This window comes from Astyanax mexicanus, chromosome 8 (assembly GCF_023375975.1).
Source record: "Astyanax mexicanus isolate ESR-SI-001 chromosome 8, AstMex3_surface, whole genome shotgun sequence".
Taxonomy (NCBI): Eukaryota; Metazoa; Chordata; class Actinopteri; order Characiformes; family Acestrorhamphidae; genus Astyanax; species Astyanax mexicanus.
The window spans coordinates 56858204-56878728 of NC_064415.1; the positions used below are offsets into that span (position 1 = coordinate 56858204).

A 20525-nucleotide genomic window follows, 5' to 3' on the forward strand; every position below is an offset into this window, starting at 1 on the left:
TTACGGACTGAATTAACTTCTAGCCAATCACAGTGCAGGGGGACGGACACCGTAGCCAATCGCGAGACGTATAGCTGCCGTTCTCTCCCCGCCTAGTCTCGTCCACAGTTGCTAGGCAACGCAACGATACAACACAGACCGCTGGTAGTGTTTGTGTGCTGCAGTTCTCTTAAACTAAATAATTAAAATTAGGTGCTAAAATTAGTAAATTAGTCATTATAAAGTGAAATATTGTGGATTTTCTGTGCTGTGTTGTAGTTTGAGGTGTGGAGCGAGTTTTACAGTGAATTCCTAAAAGGTTTAGTTCAGTGTAGAAGCTCATCCAGTGCTGATAATTGTTTTTTTTTATTAATTTAATTTTTATTTTTTAGTTAGTTAATCTAACTGTGAGGAACATGTCGGACCTGGCTAAAGAGAAAGTTGCTCGGCTGCTGAAGAAGAGAGGGAGTGTATCCTCTCTGGGGAGTCATGATGTCAGGAACAAGAACCTGCTGTTGAAAAACAAGGAGTGAGTGAGTAATTTAACTATTATTTCAACACAAAAAAAAAATATATATATATATATATTCTGTATAATTGAAAAATATGTTTGATCTGTTATTTTATTATAGTGATTGCAACAAAGATATTTGTTTTTTGATCAATCTGCTTATCTTACTGGATAAATATATATATATATATATATATATATATATATATATATATATATATATATATATATATCCAGAAATTGATATATATATATATATATATATATATATATATATATATATATATATATATATATATATATATATATATATATATATATATTTCAACTAAATATTAGAGTGTGTGACTTTTTTTTTTGGCCAGGCAGTGTAATTGCATATGCATTCCTTTATAGTTTTAATGTTTTTAGTGTTAATATACTATGTAGAAAATAATAAAAAAAAATCTAACAATATTTTACTGGTACTGTACTTTATACTCTTTATACTTTATATTTGTACTTTATAAAGACTAGTTCAGTATTAGTACACACTTGGTACCCATACCGATAGTGGCTCAGTGCAGCTATTCATCAGCTAATTGTTTATATAGGCTTCATCTGATTGGTTGTTTAGTTTGTTTAGTTGTCTTTTAATGTGAGTAAATGATATAATGTAGATCATCATTTGATATACATTACATCTAGAGTGTTAGATAATGTTACATGTTATTAACTGATAATAACTGATATGTGATACTTACTAAGATCATTTTAAACTACAGAGGCCATTACTTTGCTGTTTTTGTCCTGCATCCAAAAGAATGCAAAAAGGATATAATAAGAATAACATTTGTTTTTCTCCATAGTTCAATCAGTACCGTGTCCTATATGGACGACCCTGGTCACCATGACGATGTCTCACGACCCGCAGTGCAGATGGAGAACACCTATCAGCTTGGTGAGACCCTGTCCTTTTAGTGGGGAATGTGTATCTCTTAATTATGGGATTCAAAATTCCCTGTTTGAAACTACCTCCACCATGTTTGACAGTTGTATTTTAGCATGGCTAGTTCTCTTTGTCATTTTTTAATCTACTTCAAAACAGATGCAATACCTAACAATGTCGCTTTAGTGTTTAATATTGGACATAAGCTATATGTTGTAATATGTAGGAATTATTGAACTAATCTTTTTTTCTTTTATTCTCCTCGTGCTTTTTCACGCTCTGCACGCTCGAGAAGGCCCTAAAAAGCGCTTTCCTGTGCAAACAGTGAAGGAGATTCTGAAGGACGTGCTGTCCAGCTACCTGCTAGAGGTGAAGTACGAGGCCGAGCTGTGCAGACAGATGACCAAAACCATATCAGAGGTGCAGATCTTTAAGTTCACTGGCTGTCTGGTTACTTTATTTCAGTAATTCAGTTCAAAATGTGTAAAATATGAAACTCATATATTATATAGATGTATTACACACAGATTCATCTATTTTAAGCGTTTATTTAAGACCAATTGGTACTTTTTGTATGCAGTGTGGGCAGTGTGCCAAGTCCTGCTGGAAAATGAAATCCGCACCTCCATAAAAGTTGTTATCAGCAGAGGGAAGCTGTAAGATATGAAGTGCAGTAAGATTTTGCTCTGACTTTTGATTGTGGACTTGATAATAAAACACAGTGGATCAACACCAGCAGATGACATGTCTCTCCATTAAACCATCACTGATCATCAGTAAATTTTACGTTTCATTTAAAGTAAATCAAGGGAGCAGAGTCTGGAGGAAGAGTGGAGAGACACACAGTCCAAACTGCTCGAGGTCTAGTGTGAAGTTTCCACCAATCAGTGATGGTTTGGAGAGACATGTCTGTCATCTGCTGCTGTTGATCCACTGTTTTTTATTATCAAGTCTAAAGTCAGTGCAGTGTTTTCATTTTCCAGCAGGATTTGGCACACTGCCCACACTGAAAAAAGTACCAATAAGGTCTTATGTAATATTCAAATTTTCTGAGACACTGATTTTTTTTTTTTTTTTTATTGGCTGTAGGCGAAAAGCCTTAAAATAGATCACTCTGTGTTTTTAAAACATCTATATAATATATGAGTTTTACATTTTAAACTGAATTACTGAAATAAAGCAACTTTTCAATGATATTCAGTGAATTTTGTTTGATTCCAGCTAATCTTTTGTTTCTTTCACGTTGTTTTAGGTGGTGAAAGCTCGCGTGAAAGACATGATGATCCCTCGCTACAAGATCATAGTGGTGATCAGCATCGGCCAGCTGACAGGACAGAACATGCACGTGGGGAGCCGCTGTCTGTGGGACGCAACCAGCGACACCTTTTGCTCCAACAGCTTCAAAAACAGCTCACTGTTCGCCATCGCTAACGTCTACGCCGTCTATTTCGAATGAGGGGGCATGAATGAGTGTTCTCTTTTATTCAGAGTATCAGTATGAACAGAACGTCTTTAAGGGGAGGGAACGTTTTAAATTGTCCATCTTCAATTGTCCCACAAGTTCTGTTTTATGTAGCAATAAAAATAGTTGTTATTTATGCCCAATCACAATCTCTTTTTATTATTGCCATAGAGTTTAGCTGCTTTTAGAACTGTGCCTTTAAGACTGTTAAGTTTGGACTTAACATAACTTTTGGATGTTTTAATCTGCAACAATTAACAATTTATTCCCAAATAAATTATGAGAAATTATCAGTTTCACAAGATTTGCTTTTTCATTGCTGCTGCAGGTTCTCTGGAACACCGTTTCACATCACTTTAAAGATGAAAAAAAAAAGCTTTTAATTAATTTAACCTTTTGAGATTCTGCTTTTTTTATACAGGGACATTACATTTCTGCTTCTCTGCACAATTAATACTTATTTATTAAAACATTACCTTACTTAGGCTTTCTATGTAGACACTCATATCATAACCATACCATCTAGTGATAGTTAAATGACAATATTAGACTTGAAATTGAGAAGAAGACAATGGGAATCCCAGTCAAAGGTTTCTACAGCCAGTCCAGACAGAAACATGTACTTTTAGTACTAATTGTGTCCTAATTGGGATCCAAAATGGCAAGAATCATTTTTAAATGTTAAAATAAACTACTGTCTCGATATGAGGACTTTGTTTTCTGCAAAGCAACATCCTGTAAAAAGACGAACCCTCTTCCAAACTAATCCCAAATAGCTCAGAAAAATTTAAAATGCACACCAAGTAAAGGTCTTGGCCTCTAGAGGTTAATCACATGTCTGTCACCTGCAGTTTAGGTTATAAGGTCTTTAATACATTTTAAAAGGCAACATTGTGAGAAATGTCCTGCTTTTCTTCTTTCCAATTAAATGATGAGCCTCCTTTATCTCCTTCATCTTCCTCCTCAGCAGACGAGGGCCAGTTCGTGTTTTAAGCAGCCCGTATCACAGCATTTCTGTATCAGCTTGTCCTGACTCCTTCTTAGCCTCTTAGATATTGTGTCTGTGGTGAACCCCAGATCCTGTCCGCCATCCACATCAGAGTCTGTGAACAAAATAAAATACCTGAATAATGCATTTATTTGGATTTTTGTTGTATCACATTAACTACAGTATTATATTGCCTACAACTAGCATTACATGTAGATTTTAGACTTTAACTTTAACCCCAAATATCAGTGTCTCAGAAAATTTGATTATTATATAAGACCATTTGGTAAATTTGGCAGTGTGGGCAGTGTGCCAAGTCCTGCTGGAAAATGAAATCCGCATCTACATAAAAGTTAAAAGTCAGCAAAGGGAAGCATGAAGTGCTGTAAGATTTTGTGGGTAAACAAAACTGCACTGACTTTAGACTTGATAATAAAAAACACAGTGGATCAACACCAGCAGATGACAGACATGTCTCTCCAAACCATCACTGATTGGTGGAAACTTCACACTAGACCTCGAGCAGTTTGGACTGTGTGTCTCTCCACTCTTCCTCCAGACTCTGCTCCCTTGATTTACTTTAAATGAAATGTAAAATTTACTGATGATCAGTGATGGTTTGGAGAGACATGTCTGTCATCTGCTGGTGTTGATCCACTGTGTTTTATTATCAAGTCCAAATATGGATTTATTTTGTAGTATTTCAGTCTGTACCATTTCTGGTAGTTAGCTTAGGCCCATTACACTTCAGTTAGCATCTGATTTGCCTTTTTCAGATGCTAACTGATCTCAGGATTAAATAGATGTTAGCAATGGTTAGCTGACAAATGACAAAATTCTACATGCAGTGGCCATGTGCATCTATTATATACAGCTCTGGAAAAAAATAAGAGACCACTTTAGTTTCTGTTTTATTCTAAAACTATGAACATTTTTCCCAAATTCCAAATCAAATTATTTTCATTTAGAGCATTTATTTGCATTAGCAGAAAATGAGAAATGGCTGAAATAACAAAAAAGAGTTTAGAAATTAAATCAATATTTGGTGGAATAACCCTGGTTTTTAATCAGTTTTCATGCATTTTGGCATGTGCTCCTCCACCAGTCTTAAACACTGCTTTTGGATAACTTTATGCTGCTTTACTCCTGGTGCAAAAATTCAAGCAGTTCAGTTTGGTGGTTTGATGGTTTGTGATCATCCATCTTCCTCTTGATTATATTCCAGAGGTTTTTAATTTGGTAAAATCAAAGAAACTGTATATACAGTAGTTATAACTCAGGTAAGGTATACTGACCCTCTGCCGAAGACTCGGACAGGACCCTCCTCCACCTGGACCCTCCGCAGGTGTAGACCACAGCCCGCAGAAACTCACGGCCACACAGCCGGACGGCATTGTGGGAGCGGGCGGTGTCTGGACACAGAGCACACACCAACAGCAAAGCCAAGAGCAGGGTCTTCATATTTGGAGACTTTCTTTAAGCACCTGAGAGCTGCCCACCTGTCCTGTGATGTCCGGGGGTTTCTGGGAGTCTTTAGAACCCACAGCGTCCATACATTCTTTTATACTGGATCCAGCGTGATTCGCATGCTGTTGACGTGCGGGATGGTTTTCCATGACTCTCTAAATGAGGCTGTTTTTGCTCAAGACTGATAACAGATGACCCACCGACCTGCGTGTAAGATCCACTTCTAGTGGGTGGGATTTCCTCCACAGCGCCATGCCTTCTTTGTTTATTCTTTGAAAAATTGCGGCTCTTTTTGCCCCTTTGAAAGATCCATTTTCCTTAATTCGATGGGTGACATTTTTCTAACGATGGTGAATTTTATTACCGTGCATGGTCAAAGTGAGTGGTAATGAGGCTTTTACGATGACCTCCAGTCCGAGGCAATAAAAAAACACGTGTGGTGTGTGTGATCAGAGCCCATTTGAAAGCGCTATTGTCGATCTAGCATAATGGCGGCACTTACCTCCCCTGAAACCTGTCAATATCCCCTAAAGGGATGGCCAATTCTCACAAATTGGCTTTAGGCTTGGCAGGAACACTCTGTTGCCTATAGTTTCATGACCCAACATCACTTCATAAACAAGAGAGAGTTTTATATCTGTTTAGGTCTATTTGTGGCTCTTCGTAGCTAGAAATCAGTAGAATCAATATCGGAAGAAGCTCCTCAGGTGAAAACCTACAAACAAGCAATGGTTGCTGTTTGCTGAAACTATTGGTGCAAACCAGAACAATTGGGTCATCATCTTCTACTGAGGTTACTATGGATAGAGAACATACATTATAGCTTTAAACCCAAACGCTACAAAAACAACTCCCTCAATAAGACCTTAAAAAGGAGATATTCTTAATAAACCCATCAGATCCCTTAGGTCTTGTAAGTTGCATTAGGGCAAGACTCAATTTGGCTAGAGAACACCTAGATGAAGAACAGGACTTCTGAAACAATGGATTTTGCATAGGGTTCAAGCACAAACTGACACAAAGTCAAGGCCTGGATCTATTATCCTTTATTAAGGTGCTATGGGGTATTTGAAGTGTGATGTGCATGCAAGAAACTTGCAAAACATTTACACAGCTGAAAGAATTCTGCATGAAGGAGTGGGAAATACTTTCTCCCTCTCAATATCAGAGACTGCTACAGATGCCTAATTAAGGTTAATTCAGGAAAACGTTTTTTTTTCCCATTGGGCTGCCCATCCAGTTTATCTGGAAACCGAGTTTAATAGAAATTTCTGCAGTCCTCTCACTGTCCATAAGGAGGGGCTTCAGAGGCAGGGTTCCAGCACAGGGCCTTAAATCACAGTGAAACATCATTTTGCACACATTCCTTATCCTGCTATCACTCCTCCTCCTCCTATCACTCCTCCTCCACAGCTGGTTCATCAAAGTTCATTCACCAAGGAATTCCTCCAGAGGGAACAAAAAACTTCAGCTGCTGTTACTGAAGGCATTTCACTTGCATCATCATCATCCTCATCATCATCATCATCATCCTGATGAGTTCAGAGATAAGGCCTTACGCCTGTTTCCTTTTGCATGTGTTCTGTAATGAAGCAACCCAAATAATTTAGATATCTGGATCATAATTAATTTATTTCCATTTTATCTTTTTTTTTTAATTATTAATGACTATCCAGTTATTGCGCTTAAAAATCTCATAGTTCTGTTGTGATTGGCTGCTCTGTACCTAGCTGAAACACATCTTATATCTTCAACATAAATAGACAGTGCTACAATGCACTAGCCTGTATAGCTCTGAAAAAAATAATAGGCCACTTAAAAATGATGAGTTTCTTGAATTTTACCAAATTCAAAACCTCTGCAATATAATCAAGAGGAAGATGGATAAATAATCAAACCAAACTGAACTGCTAGAATTTTGGCACCAGGAGTGTAAAGCATAAAGTTATCCAAAAGCAGTGTGTAAGACTGGTGGAGGAGAACATGATGCCAAGATGCATGAAGAAAAACTGATTTAAAAACAGGGTTTTTCCACCAAATATTAATTTCTGGTCTCTTAAAACTTGTTTGAGTGTTGTTTTTTTTATCAGTAAAAGTCACCCTAGTCCACACCGCCTAACTAGCAAGATGCTATTCCATGTATGCTAATATGAGTTCAGCTCAGCCTCTGATTCAATAAAGCAGTAGAAAACACTACTACTGGGGTAGAAGGCATGATTTTGACCTGCTCATGTGGAACAGAATGGCCCAAAAGCTCTACAGTAAATAAAGAAATGAAAGAAAAATATGGAGAAATTGTAAGAAACATCCAGAGGGGATGTCCAGAACTTAGGGACATTTTTAACACTGGGAACTTTCATCCCATTCACTTTAAGAGGAAACTGGTGGCCTTTGGCCGTGTGGCCGTCAGTCAGGGTTACTGTAGTTTAAGCTGTAATGTAAGAGCTGGCCTGATCAGAGACAATATATAATATAATTCATTCTCAACACTGTTTTTTTTTAATGCTTTAGCTACTGAGAGTTTTTACTGAACTGAGAAAGTTAAATCACAGTGCACCAGTGAGCCGGAGTTCACTAGAGGAAGATTGAACCACCTCCATACAGTCTGCCACTGTTTTAACAGTTTTTTTTTTTTTTTTTTTTTATGATTCGGGTATGTTTTTTAGTTGTTTTTGGTCTTGTTAAATTTTTTGTTAACTTTTGTAATTTTGGTATGTTTTAGTTGTGTTTTTTGTACCTTTATTTTATAATTTCTTGTCATTTCATTTATTTATTAGGGAGAAATGTTCTCCATAGTTTATAGAATAAAACAACAATGTTCATTTTAGTCAAACATAAACCTATAAATATCAAAATCAGAGAAACTGATTCAGAAACTTATTACAGAGCTGGCCTCTTATTTTTTTACAGAGCTATATATATATATATATATATATATATATATATATATATATACTGGTTATGGAACGGGTTATGTTTTACATGATTTAGAAGAACAGATTCATGTTCTGTTTTTAGAGTTACTGGGAAAGAGTGCTGTTCAATGGAATGCATTCAAGGAACTGGAAAATACCAACTCATGCAAGATTGTATATATTTAGTGGTTTGTTATAAGAATCGCATTAAAACCTTGAAATAAAAATCTGATTTTAAAAAGCTTAAAAAGCTTCAAATTCAAAATGATGAGAAATTAATATTTTTTCTAAAGTAATAAATTACAAGTTACGGAAAATAATGGCACTGAAATTGGATTGAAAGTGGATTGAATAGGCTTTGAAACTTTATAATAGTAACTAGTAAATAAACATTATTTGTGAGTATTTGTGACATTTGAAAAAGTAATTCTTAGCTCTAAAGTTCTGCAGCTTCACTGACAAAAATAATAATCTAACATGAATGTTTTTGCTTTCCGGGGTTAGAAAGGTTTGGTTGGTATTTTGGGTTAGTGATAGAGCGAGTAGCAGTATCGAACTACAGTTATTAAAAGGCAATGGAAACTGTCCACAAAGAGAGGGATCAGCGCTAATGTATGCATGAGAGCGCTCAGTCTCAACTGAGGCTAAGGTGACCGTTCCAGTTCTACTTTGTGAAGAAAGAAAGTTGCCGGAGGGCAGGAGTTCACCTTTCCCCTTGGAACGCATAAGAGAAGGTAATTACATTCTTGTGGGTGGAATGAATGCTGTATGGAGGTCACAGCCTAAGGCAAGAGACTCATAAAGCACACATGTTAAAATACGGTATTAAATGAATAATTAATTAATTTTCCAATTATATCCCATTTTCTCCCCAATTTATAAGGACAATTACCCAACCCAATCATTAGGACTTTCCATATCCCTTTTTGAACTGCTGCTAATGCAGCATTGTTGAGTAGCATCACAGCAACTCGGTTCAGATACATCAGCTCACAGACGCAGCCTTGTGCTGACCAACATCACCCTAGGATTGATGAGGGGAAAAAAAAGAAAGAGCGCCATCTACTCTACTGTACCCACCCAGAGAGAGCAAGACCAAATGTGCTCTCTCAGGGCTCCGGCAGCTGATGGCAAGCTGCATGAATGGGATTCAAACCAGCTGTCCACTAGGTCGATTTTTGATCAAAACATGGTCAAATAATGAAAAAATGAAGATGACAGCTGTGAAACACATCCAAAAAATTTGCTGCTTATTCAGCTTTAAAAATATTATTTTTTTTTAAATATTTTGTTGCTCTAGTGAACACTACAACAGCAACGCTTCCTCTGAAGGTGTGCCGGCTACCGAGGAACGCTACATCAGAGGTGGTTTTAAAAGGAGGAGTCCTAATTATGTGGGTTGGGTAATTGACTTTCCAAATAGGAGAGAAAATAGGATAAAATTTGAAATAAATAAAAAAATACAAATAAACTGGATGTTAGCACATTACTAATGTATTTTATTTACTTAAATACTGTCTTTTTGCATTAAGTATTAAACAATACCTTGCCTAAACTTTTCATATTAGATACACTACTGTGTAATGGTAATCTCTCCAGCATTACCATACTTCATAATGTCCTTTATAAGCTTTGTGTGATGGTTTCTTAGTTTCTTAGCGTATCCAGTGAATAATGTGCATCATCAGCTTTGTGCTCAGGCACTCAGGCACAATAACAGGAGTACCTGGGAAATCCTGAATGACTACTCACATGCTGTTCACAGCGTTTTGTCTGCATGATTGCGATGTATAGAGTTATTGCGCCACCATTCGCAATTACATGCCTTAAACTTTCATGAACTCCCAAACTCCAGTGACCCTGCCGTAACTGATTTCACATAAAGCTCTCCTTATCCTTTAGACTTAAAGAGGCTGATTTATTCCTATGTTTCTTTGCTCGTCTTCATTTGACATGTCAAACATGCCAGAACATGATGATCAAACAGAGGATGCAACAGTTTATCTCTGTGTTAAACAGATTTTTTTTTGTATTCTTTTAGTTGTTGTGGAATTAAATCCTGACTGCTAATCCTGAGTTACATAAACTAATAAGGGATTTCAGTATTGATCACTATTTAAACGTGTTCTTATTTGTTCTCTAAGTCACAATCGTGAGAAACACAATTTTATTAAATTACCGCATTTTTCGCACTATAAGGTGCACTTAAAATCCTTTAATTTTCCCAAACATTGTCAGTGCTTTTTTTAATCCAGTGATTCTTATGTATAATTTATACCATTCAGGTTTTAGTAAAGGAGCATTAAAGACACTCTGCTAAAGTACAGCTTTATACAGGCATTTCAGTTTAGTTCTCCAGCAGTATTAGCATTAGCCGCTAACCCGCTGAGTGCTAGCTCTTTGGCCGTCCAAAGGTGAGTATTATCAGCCTGTAGCCTGCTGCTAATGCCGGATAGCACTGCTTGAGCAGCATTAGCATTAGCCGCTAACCACAGCACTAGCTCTTTTGCTGTTTAAAGGTGAGTATATCGGACTATAGGCTCCACGTTTACCATGTTAAAATAAGCTACATGGGACAAACCACTAGCTAATATCGCATTGGCTTACCGGAACACTCAGGGTTCCTCAGTGTAGCTCTGTCTGATGGCATTAGCCGCTAACTGCTAATGCTCCAGCTTTAGAAATCTGAGCTTAATGTAAATAAACAGAAGCACTTTAGTCACCCTAATAAAACATTTTCAGGAGAGAAATCTGTGTAGATTAACATCCAGTGCTCATTTGACTTGTCTGACTCGTCGAAAATGTTTTGTTTACTTAACTTAGCCACCCCTGTTGTACATTACTAGTTACTGGTGTCGCATAAAATGCACCTTATAATCCAGTATGTCTTATGTATGAAAACAAACCAGAAAAATGACGCTTATTGATAGTGCTTATTATAATCAGGTGCGCCCTATAGTGCAAAAAATACAGTAAAAGAGCAAAAATCGAAAAGAGGCGGTTGCTGACTTCACATGTATCGGAGGAGGCATGTGCTAGTCTTCAACTATGGGGGATATACAGCTGAATAGCAGCTAAATGAGTGGGACAGTTGGCTTAGCTAAAATGGAAAAGAAAAAAAAACATTTTATACAAATTGTCATTGATAAAACTGCCTATATTCTGCCTTTACGTTCAATTTACTTACTTTATCTCTTTTTTTTACTTTGTGCTCTTGTATGTAAGGTGTCTTTGAGAATTTTGAAAAGCTCTATATAAATAAATATGTATTATTATTATTATTACTATTAAAAGGTAAAAAAAAAAGAAGAAAAAGACTGAGATGCTACTGGGCATGCTTTATTAGCATTTATATAGCTGTGTGAAAATTCAAGCTGGATGGGATGGATTATTGCTGGGCACATTGCTACACACTACTTCTGTATTAGTGTAGTGTTGCCCATATTAGTCAACATGTTTTATAATTTACTGTTCCTGTTAACATTTATCTTCTCTTCCATACAGCACTGCAATCCAACAACACTTCCTTTTTGACGATAAGCTTTGAGACCAAAGAATTGAGACCTGGGTTAACCACAGTGGGCCACAGGGTCATTTAAGGTGGCACAGGTAATAAGCCAGTGGTGGGGGTTTGACGGTAAGTCAGGCCACTGGTCTGGGTAAGTGGATCATCAGATCAGGCTGATCAGTGTTAGAGAGTACAGAGTTACAGTAGTCCTGCGGTCAGAAACTGACCAATGGTGAACAGCGGCAGAGGTTTTAAACTATGCAGAAACAAACGAGTAGCGTAGCTGTAAACTGGAGTGGTTCTCTGATTGTGCTATTTATATATATATATGTTTGAGTATACCTATATCTTAAATAATGCAAAGAAAACAAGTTCATATTCATAAAGTTTTTAAAAATCTGAAATCAATATTTGGTGGAATAACCCTGGTGGTTTTTTATGCATCTTGGCATCATGTTCTCCTCCACCAGTCTTACACACTGCTTTTGGATAACTTTATGCTGCTTTACTTCTGGTGCAAAAATTCAAGCAGTACAGTTTGGTGGTTTGATGGTTTGTGATCATCCATCTTCCTCTTGATTATATTCCAGAGATTTTAATTTTGGTAAAATCAAAGAAATTCATCATATTTATGTGGTTTCTTATTTTTTTACAGAGCTGTATAACAGATGGCCTCTGCTGTTATGCAACATGGAAGGCTCCATTACCAAACAGCTTCATGTAAGAACACTATTGTGTGTCCTCATGATGTCCCTGTAGGCATAACACTGCATGGCCCACTTCTGACTGACAAAGCACAGAATTGATTTGGTCTGCAGATTCCAGTGAATCCATTTCATCTCACTTCTTGAGTTTGTTGCCTTTGGGGTTTTAAACAAAATTAGAATAAAGTGCACAAAAGTTCAATTGTGCAAATATTTCCACTTTTTGACTCTTCAAAGTTAACTTTTCAATGGAAATGTTAACTGCCTTTGAGTGCAGTCTAGTACGTGTAACACTGAAATGGAGGAAACTGGCCTGTCTAGGAATAGAGCCATTAAAAAAAATGTAATACCCCATAAAGCCTTTACGTTTTAAACACATTTTTTGCTTCCAAGTCATTAGATTTTGAGTATGTGTCGATTCTCTGATTGCCGAGCTAATACTTTGGCGATGCAGACAATAAAAGGAACACATCCATGTTGTCCCCTAAGTTTTTTTTTCAATTCATTTTAATTATTATTGAAACAGTGGAATCAAAAAGTCAATTTTTTTAGAACAAAATAAACTAAAATCTTAAATGACCATATAAATAAATAAACTAAAACATGTCACACTATAACAATTCTGTGATTAATCATAATTAAGATCATGACTATTTTTTTTAAATACTAGTATTTCCCTGTATATTTGGGAGGGAGACAGTCATAATAGTGTAGAGTGGTTTAGACATGGCAGATTTAAATGAGAGCTTTAATGGAGGGCGAACACTACTGTTGCTGCATATTTCATATATATATATATATATATATATATATATATATATATATATAGCTCTGGGAAAAAAATAAAACTGAAAAATTAAAAGTTTCTTAGATTTTACCACATTAAAAACCTCTGGAATATAATCAAGAGGAAGATGGATGATCACAAACCATCAAACCACCAAACTGAACTGCTTGAATTTTTGCACCAGGAGTAAAGCAGCATAAAGTTATCCAAAAGCAGTGTGTAAGACTGGTGGAGAAGAACATGATACAAATGTACAACAATACATATATATAAAACAACAATATATAATTTTTTTTTTTTTATAAAAAATTTTCTCTGGGAGTGAAGGTGTGTGTGTGTGTTTGTGCAGACCCCACATACACCAGGTTGCCTGAGGACAAGTTCAAAGTCGCCTCTACTGTACAGACAAACAAGTCAGGCTCTATGAACTCAACCTCACTACAGGCCTGAGGCTCTGCACTGACCCTGACCTGAGAGAACCAATGCAGAAGCAATGCACTCATATTGAGTTGAGCAAGTCCCTATATCATGTTGGAGCCTGTGTGCAGAATTGATCCTGCTCTAACTGAACTTCTATGCACATATATATTCTATACTCATATATATATAGAGGAGGGCTGGAGCTCTGGCAGGTTCAGCTCAGGCCGGTTAGCGGCTCCACTGATGTGCTGAGATGTTAAACTGAGAAACCACACAGAGCTAACAGAGGTCGTTCTCAAAAGAGGCTTAACTAATCAGAGATGCAGTCGGGGCTTCTGGAGCTTTACAACCTTTCTTTGAGATATACAATCCAGGGAACATGTGAGGACGTGTTCATACATTTCACAGACATAATGTCATTTGCCATCGTGTGTGTAAGTTGTTTAACCACTAATACCCCTCTAATGGACTGGAATAACAGGCCCCTTGTCTTTGCTGCACTTGCTGGGAAATTACATTGTTTTTCATTTCACAGTTATTAAAAAAAGATGGTGTTTTTCAAAATAGGACGTAAAAACTGCATCAGGTACAATATAAATAATAAAAAAACTCAGGAAATTTTAGGTTTGTATTTACAAATCATTGCACATTGCCTCTTTGTTGTGCAGGGGTAATGGAAAAATAATTTACATTATGTTACACTGAAAAAAAATATTTTCTGTAAGTAATAATTTTCTGTAAATGTGTAGCATTCAAAACAAGAACATCATATCTTTGGCACATTCACTTAACGTTGTTGTTAGCTTGTGCTAAGTGGCAACATGAACAAGCTAGTTTGTGCTTAACTGCGCTGATAGAAACCCAAAACTCATTATTTGAAAGTACTTACATCTCCCTCATCTGCCGATTTTCCACAACAGTAGGTATGGATCCCTCCCTCAGACGAAGTCTGCTGGCTAATCCTGCTGTGTACTGTCAGCTAGGTTCTCAGTCAAAATGACAGAAATAGCATTTCTTCAATTGATCTAGTGGGCGGGGCTCTGATGGGAGTTGATAGGTCATAAAAGCATATGACACGTGACAGCAAAAAAATTCAGCTGATTTACAGCAAGCGGATGGATGGACTGTTTTAATGCTTGGAGTTTTTAAAGGAATAGTCAAGACCCATGTGGACCAACAGACAGTAGGTACAGATCCCTCCCTCAGACAAAGTCTGCTGTCTATTCTTGTTGTGTACTGTCAGCTAGGTTCTCAATCAAAATGACAGAAATGGTGTAAAAAGAAAAGACAAAACATTCACTGGTCCTCCTGTTTTTACAATTGCAGTCTGGATGCAGGAGTTTTATCACTGAGTAGAAGAGTGAAATATTTTTTCACTGACGTCCCCCTAAGAAACTAATCCCGTCCGGATAGGGCTTTAGAATGCCAATTGAATTTGTGTTGTAGTTGTAGTGACCAATGCCTAACTTACTTTTTGAATTGTGCTGCAGTTTGAACAATAGAAACAGTTCCCCTTTAACTCCCTGCTTGAATCAGTGTTTGTATGTTTTTTTTTTCTTGAAGGGTAAGTGGCACAGTAGCACAGGGCAGTTCCTGAAAAGTAGTGATAAAAGAAGAGAAGCAAAGGGAGGAGGGTCATGTCTTGACACACCTGAGCTGTAACTCACTTTGTTGAGTAATTGCAAGTAGTGGACTGCAGTTTCCATTTGGAAGAGACTTGGGAATTCTCTGAGACCAAATGGATGAAGCTGTGGAGACACCATGGCACTGAAATGCTGACTTTTGGTTGGTGCTGGGCAAGTCCAGCTGACAATAAACTTGGGTAAGTTTTGGATAGTTTAAAACATTATTACAGCGTAAAGCGTGTGACTAAAAAGCTAGAAAGGTGGACAATAAGGATACTTTTCACTTTTTGGTGTTTTTAACGACTATGTCGTCAGAAAAGTAGGAAATGTTGCCTACTCAGTCAGGATTCATACGCTGCCATCAAGTCTTCCTCGGAAATTCCTACTTACAAGATTGGAGGTTGTAATTATGACTTCACATGTGTTCGACTGTTTTGGCCGTGTCTATTTTGGTCTATTATCATAAAAAATAGGAGGTTAATTTTGCCCTTCTCCAAGAGAAAGAAGCAAAAAAGACATGCATTTCTCAGGGGGTTCTGGGGTAATTTTTTTCTTTTATCTTCTGTGATTATATTCACGTCCGGATCGACCATGTACCTGTTTTTCTCGGTCGTCCTCTGAGAAAATTACAGGCTGAATTATCTACTGTTTTTCTGTGAACTTCGTGGTACTCCGGTAATTTTAGTCCCGCCTGGACGCACATCTCTGAGTTTCGTCTCCTTGTGTTTAATAAAATAGCTATTTGTCCACTGCCGCACACCGTACTTACACTTTGGGCGTGCGTTTCCACGGAGATCCATGTAAAAACACAATAGCAGTGGAAATGGAGGAGCTACTGAACTCGATGATGTCATGTGACCGAGAAAGCCTAAAAACTCACTGGTCCTCCTGTTTTTTCAGTTACAGTCCGCATGCAGGAGTTTTATCAGTGAGTAGAAGTTTGAATTATTTTTACAGACAGCTTTTTTAGGTTTAATCCTTTTTTTTAGTTTTAAAACTGTTTTTACTGTTTAACATAGGAGCAGGATCTATACTGGCAGCCACCATGACCTCTTGTTATTAAAATATAAGTTTGTGGTAGCGTTTATGTGCTCTTATCTCGTAAATATGATATTTTTACTGACAAGACTTGAAGGCAGCAATAGACAGGAAGGCACTAAGTCACAACACTATCTTTTCTCAGTGAGATAGTGTGGGCAGCAAGGCATCAAGTGAGCATTTCTTGCATTTAGGACACAGCAGTTTGGCAGTTTATATGGCCAAAGGTAAACTATCGAAGAATAAACCTATTTGTGGAGGCAGTTTTAGCTTTTTTATGATTACTGTTGTTGTTCAGTGTTCCAGACATACTAACCCCTTGCACCAGACACCATAAAGGTTTCAGATATGGCTATATTGCTATAAAATAAAATTCTTATAAAAGAGACTCCTGAGAGGCACACCTGTCTAAATATGGGCTTAATACTTTTTTTTTTTACTTTAAACTACAATATTCACTGGACTCTGTTCTGTGAGGGTCATTGATTTGCCTTTTTAGCAATGCTATGAGCATGCTATGCTACTTCCTTCTGAAAGGTTTCTTGGATTTCCAGACCTCAACTTGACCTCCACACTTCCTGTTAAGTGTAATTACAGTAGGAACTGATTAAACTTCTACCTGATAATGCTTCACTGCCTTTCTAAAGTATTTTACTACTTTGTTGGCATCAGTATTTATTTTATAATTTGACATTATAATTTTAATGTTCTTTATAGTGCAAGGCAGCTGCTTAGAGGAGCTCATTCCTGCTGATTGTTGGAATGAGCTTTAAGGAGTTTTAAATAATATTTATAAAACTTTATAAAGCTTACTTTGCACCACTTGGCCTTGTTAGCAAATTTAACAATGTTAAATCAGAACGGTTCATGTTAAACTAACAATAGACATCTGATGTAGGCTGTTGTAAATTAATAAATGATTATGCCGGCCTATATCAGCGTTGAAAAAAGCATTACTGTAACGTCGTTTGAAGCAGAGGAGGTGAACAAACCCTGTGATCTGCGGTGCTTAACATGATCGTGTACATTTTTGGACTCGGTTCAAGGATTACAGCCTGAACTGACCCCACTCCCCCCTAAACACTGCATATCCCACTGGTCAAAGCACAAAGCACATGGGTGCAGCGACGGATTCAGAACTGAGGCTACTAATGAGCAGCCGCTAGCAAAGCATAAATCAGGACCAGAGAGAGAGAGAGAGAGAGAGAGAGAGACAGAAAGAGAGAGAGACAGAGAGAGGATGAGAGAGAGAGACCCCCTGTACTTGGTGTGTGGTGAGTAGTTCTAGCAGTTGCATTTAGAAAAATTATTGATAAACAGTGTTATCAGTATGGTATTGGTTGATGTGGTGCAGTGGATAACACCACTACCAGAGTTACCACACTATCAATTACAGGTCAATACATTAATTTTTGAGAGGTTAAGAAATGCTGATACAAATTTTAAGCAGGACTGGTACCCTTAAATGATGCAATTAAAATCCTTTAATATTTCCTAAAAGTTTCAGTGCGCCTTATGTATGAATTTTACCAGTCAGATATTAAGAAGCAGTAAAGACACTCTGCTGACGTACAAAGTTATACAGGAGTTTCAGTTTAGTTCAGCATTAGCATTAGCTGCTAACCGCTATTTTCCCATTCAGAGGTGAGTATTTTTGGCCTGTAGCCTGCTGCTAACCCCTACTAGCACTGCTGGAACAGCATTAGCATTAGCTGCTAACCACACTAAGCGCTAGCTCTTTCAGCATTCAGAGAAGAGTATATTAGACTGTAGTCTGCCCGTTTATCGCGTTAAAACAAGCTATGTGTGACAAACCGCTAGCTGATAGCGCTCTGGCTTAACGGAAGACTCAGGGTTCCTCAGTGTAGGGCTATCAGGATAGCGATTAGCCGCTAATGCTTTAGCCTTAATGTTGGAGAAATTTGGGAATCTAAGCTTACTGTAAATAAATGGAAGGGCTTTACTTACTCTAAATAAACAGTTTTTATGATCTCGTTTGAATTTAAAATAAAGTTTTTTTTTATTATTACAGTTTTGTTTACTTAGCTTAGCTTTACTTAACTTTGTCAACTACCCCCACCACAACCACCCAGCGGCGAGACCTGCTGAATTAGAAGTTCCTTATAGTATATATGTCTTAAAAAGTGACTTATAGTGCTAAAAATACGGTATGTTTTGTTACTTAAAAGGAACACATTTCAGCTTTTAATGGTTTAGTGGCTCTTTGAAATGACTGCAGCAGTTGAGGTCATGGTATAGCACTGGATGGTGTGTGTGTGTGTATATGTGTGTGTTTGAGAATTATACTTCTACGCACTGCAGTCATTAGTGTAGATGTTCTAACAGGCCAATGAGCAGAACAAACAACCCAGCTAACAGGCAGCTTGTGTCCAAGAGGCGTTCGAGTGCAGCAGGCCTGACAGCACTGGACTGTGAAATACTTTCTGCTTCCAGAGAATGAGGAAGTGTGTGTGTGTGTGTGTGTGTGTCTGTATGTCACAGTGTGTAGGAGGGGGGAGCTTGCACAACAGAGTAAATGAGAAATTGACGTCCTGCCAATTTAGAGAGAAATAACTTAGAAAGCTTCCCTAGATACTAAAGGGAGAAGGGGGGTTGATCTGTGTCACAAGCCTGTGAGTAAGCTGTGAACTTCCCAGACCACCGTGCATCTGCTCTGAAGGTCTGAGGGCTCAGTGGAGTGTAGTAGGCCGCATGGATTATGAATGAAGGAATCTATTAAGGCCTATATACTAACGTCTGTGAATTTCACACAGCAGGATTTTTCCTGTAAACTGTATAATTGCGCTAACTCGCTTACCGACGCCGCTCTGTTCGTAGCTGCCACTCAGGAATGCCCGAGTATAAAAGCACTCGGAAGCTGCAGTAGCTCTCTGATCTTTAGACTGCATTACAGTCATTCAGGGAATTCCCGGAATACCATTTTCAACGGGGCACGCCATTTAGTAACTGGAAATACTAGAAATAAAAGCAAAATCAAAAACAATCTGCACTTTTCATTTTACAGTAAGGAAACTCCCCCATGTTTGGTGTCTGAGGATGGTAACTAATGTTGCCACTATGATCGGGAGATCGCTGGTTTGAATCCCGGTCATGCAGCTTGTCATCAGCTGCCGAAGCCCCGAGAGAGCACACTTGGCATTGCTCTCTCTGGGCAGGTACAGTGGATCATCACTCCTAGGGTGATGTGGATCAGCACAAGGCTGCGTCTGTGAGCTGATGTATCAGAACCAAGTCGCTGCGCTTTCCTCGGAGCGTTAGCGCTGTGGTGCTACTCGGCAATGCTGCATCAGTATGACTTAACATGTATTCAGACTTAAAATCATTCTTTTTGTATTAGTTTTTTTTATATTTATAAATTATATATCTAAAGCCTTAAGGATGATTTTGCATTTGTTTAATTGTTTATGTGTGCAATTTACATGCATGCGCAAAATAGTTACATTATTACCTTATTATTACTGTAATCAAATGCTTGCTAGGTTACTATTTACAAAATACACTAACTTTACATAGTTTTTTGTTTCTACTGAATGTGTTGTTAAAACTTTTCGACTAAATAAAATTCTAAAATTAATTTTTTGTATATTCTTGACGTATATTCTTGAATCTGGGCCATCATTACAAATTATGTTTTGGGCCAGTAGTAAATGCTAGATGTGGCCCAATTTGGGGCCTAGTTTTGGTCAGAATAATGTTGCTATCTATGTAGGAAATTAAGAAGATAAAATTGCCCAGATCTCAGAGAATAGTGGTTAACTTGACGGCTAAACTAGCGTAGTTTAGCTGATTAGCTGTTTCCTTTTTTGCCTTATTTTTAGAAGTTGTTGTTAGAGTGTGTGTTTGCGGTTTGCAGTATGCATCATAACCGGTCTGAGAACCAGTCCAACTACGACCCTGTTACTGAGTAAACATGTGTGTGTGTGTGTGTGCTACATTCTATTAATTGTTAGCTAGCAGTGTTAGCCTCGTAGTTCCAGTTTAAAACTGAAGAAGTGAACTTCAGTGTAAGTCAGAGTGAATGCATTTGGAGTAAAGGGGAAGAAACCTGTTTACTATTTCATTTTCAGTGAAAGGTGTGACTGCTGTGATGGAATTAGCTTTAACTGTTCTGTTCCCTTTCGTTTTACTCTTAAACTAAACAGAAAATATGTGATAAATTGCTCAACACCACA

At 37.5% G+C, this 20525-nt stretch overlaps 2 protein-coding genes across 3 annotated transcripts; one reads left to right on the forward strand and one right to left on the reverse strand.

Moving 5' to 3' along the window:
* The first annotated feature begins 73 nt into the window (after nucleotides 1-73).
* Nucleotides 74-3168, forward strand: dynlt5 (dynein light chain Tctex-type family member 5). 2 transcript variants are annotated; one of them, XM_049482920.1, is made up of 5 exons: nucleotides 74-144; nucleotides 372-508; nucleotides 1339-1430; nucleotides 1714-1838; nucleotides 2671-3168. In XM_049482920.1, exons 2-5 carry the CDS (start codon nucleotides 396-398, stop codon nucleotides 2872-2874), a joined length of 534 nt encoding a protein of 177 aa, XP_049338877.1. In that variant the 5' UTR covers nucleotides 74-144; nucleotides 372-395; the 3' UTR covers nucleotides 2875-3168. The 2 variants fall into 2 exon arrangements, with proteins under 2 accessions (XP_049338877.1, XP_007250694.1); XM_007250632.4 differs by having other exon boundaries at nucleotides 109-508.
* A 346-nt stretch (nucleotides 3169-3514) lies between these two features.
* Nucleotides 3515-5592, reverse strand: insl5b (insulin-like 5b). The gene is made up of 2 exons (XM_022677802.2): nucleotides 5164-5592; nucleotides 3515-3983 (listed from the first exon to the last, which is right to left on the reverse strand). Exons 1-2 carry the CDS (start codon nucleotides 5327-5329, stop codon nucleotides 3844-3846), a joined length of 306 nt encoding a protein of 101 aa, XP_022533523.2. The 5' UTR covers nucleotides 5330-5592; the 3' UTR covers nucleotides 3515-3843.
* Between the last annotated feature and the right edge of the window lie 14933 nt (nucleotides 5593-20525).

Bases quoted from the DNA above. Each gene is read 5' to 3' on its own strand.
- dynlt5 (XM_049482920.1), top strand. From the start codon at position 396: ATGTCGGACCTGGCTAAAGAGAAAGTTGCTCGGCTGCTGAAGAAGAGA. The intron at 509-1,338 runs GTGAGTGAGTAA...TTTTCTCCATAG, and splicing joins CTGCTGTTGAAAAACAAGGA to TTCAATCAGTACCGTGTCCT. The intron at 1,839-2,670 runs GTGCAGATCTTT...ACGTTGTTTTAG, and splicing joins TGACCAAAACCATATCAGAG to GTGGTGAAAGCTCGCGTGAA.
- insl5b (XM_022677802.2), bottom strand. From the start codon at position 5,329: ATGAAGACCCTGCTCTTGGCTTTGCTGTTGGTGTGTGCTCTGTGTCCA. The intron at 3,984-5,163 runs GTCAGTATACCT...TTTTGTTCACAG, and splicing joins GTCCGAGTCTTCGGCAGAGG to ACTCTGATGTGGATGGCGGA.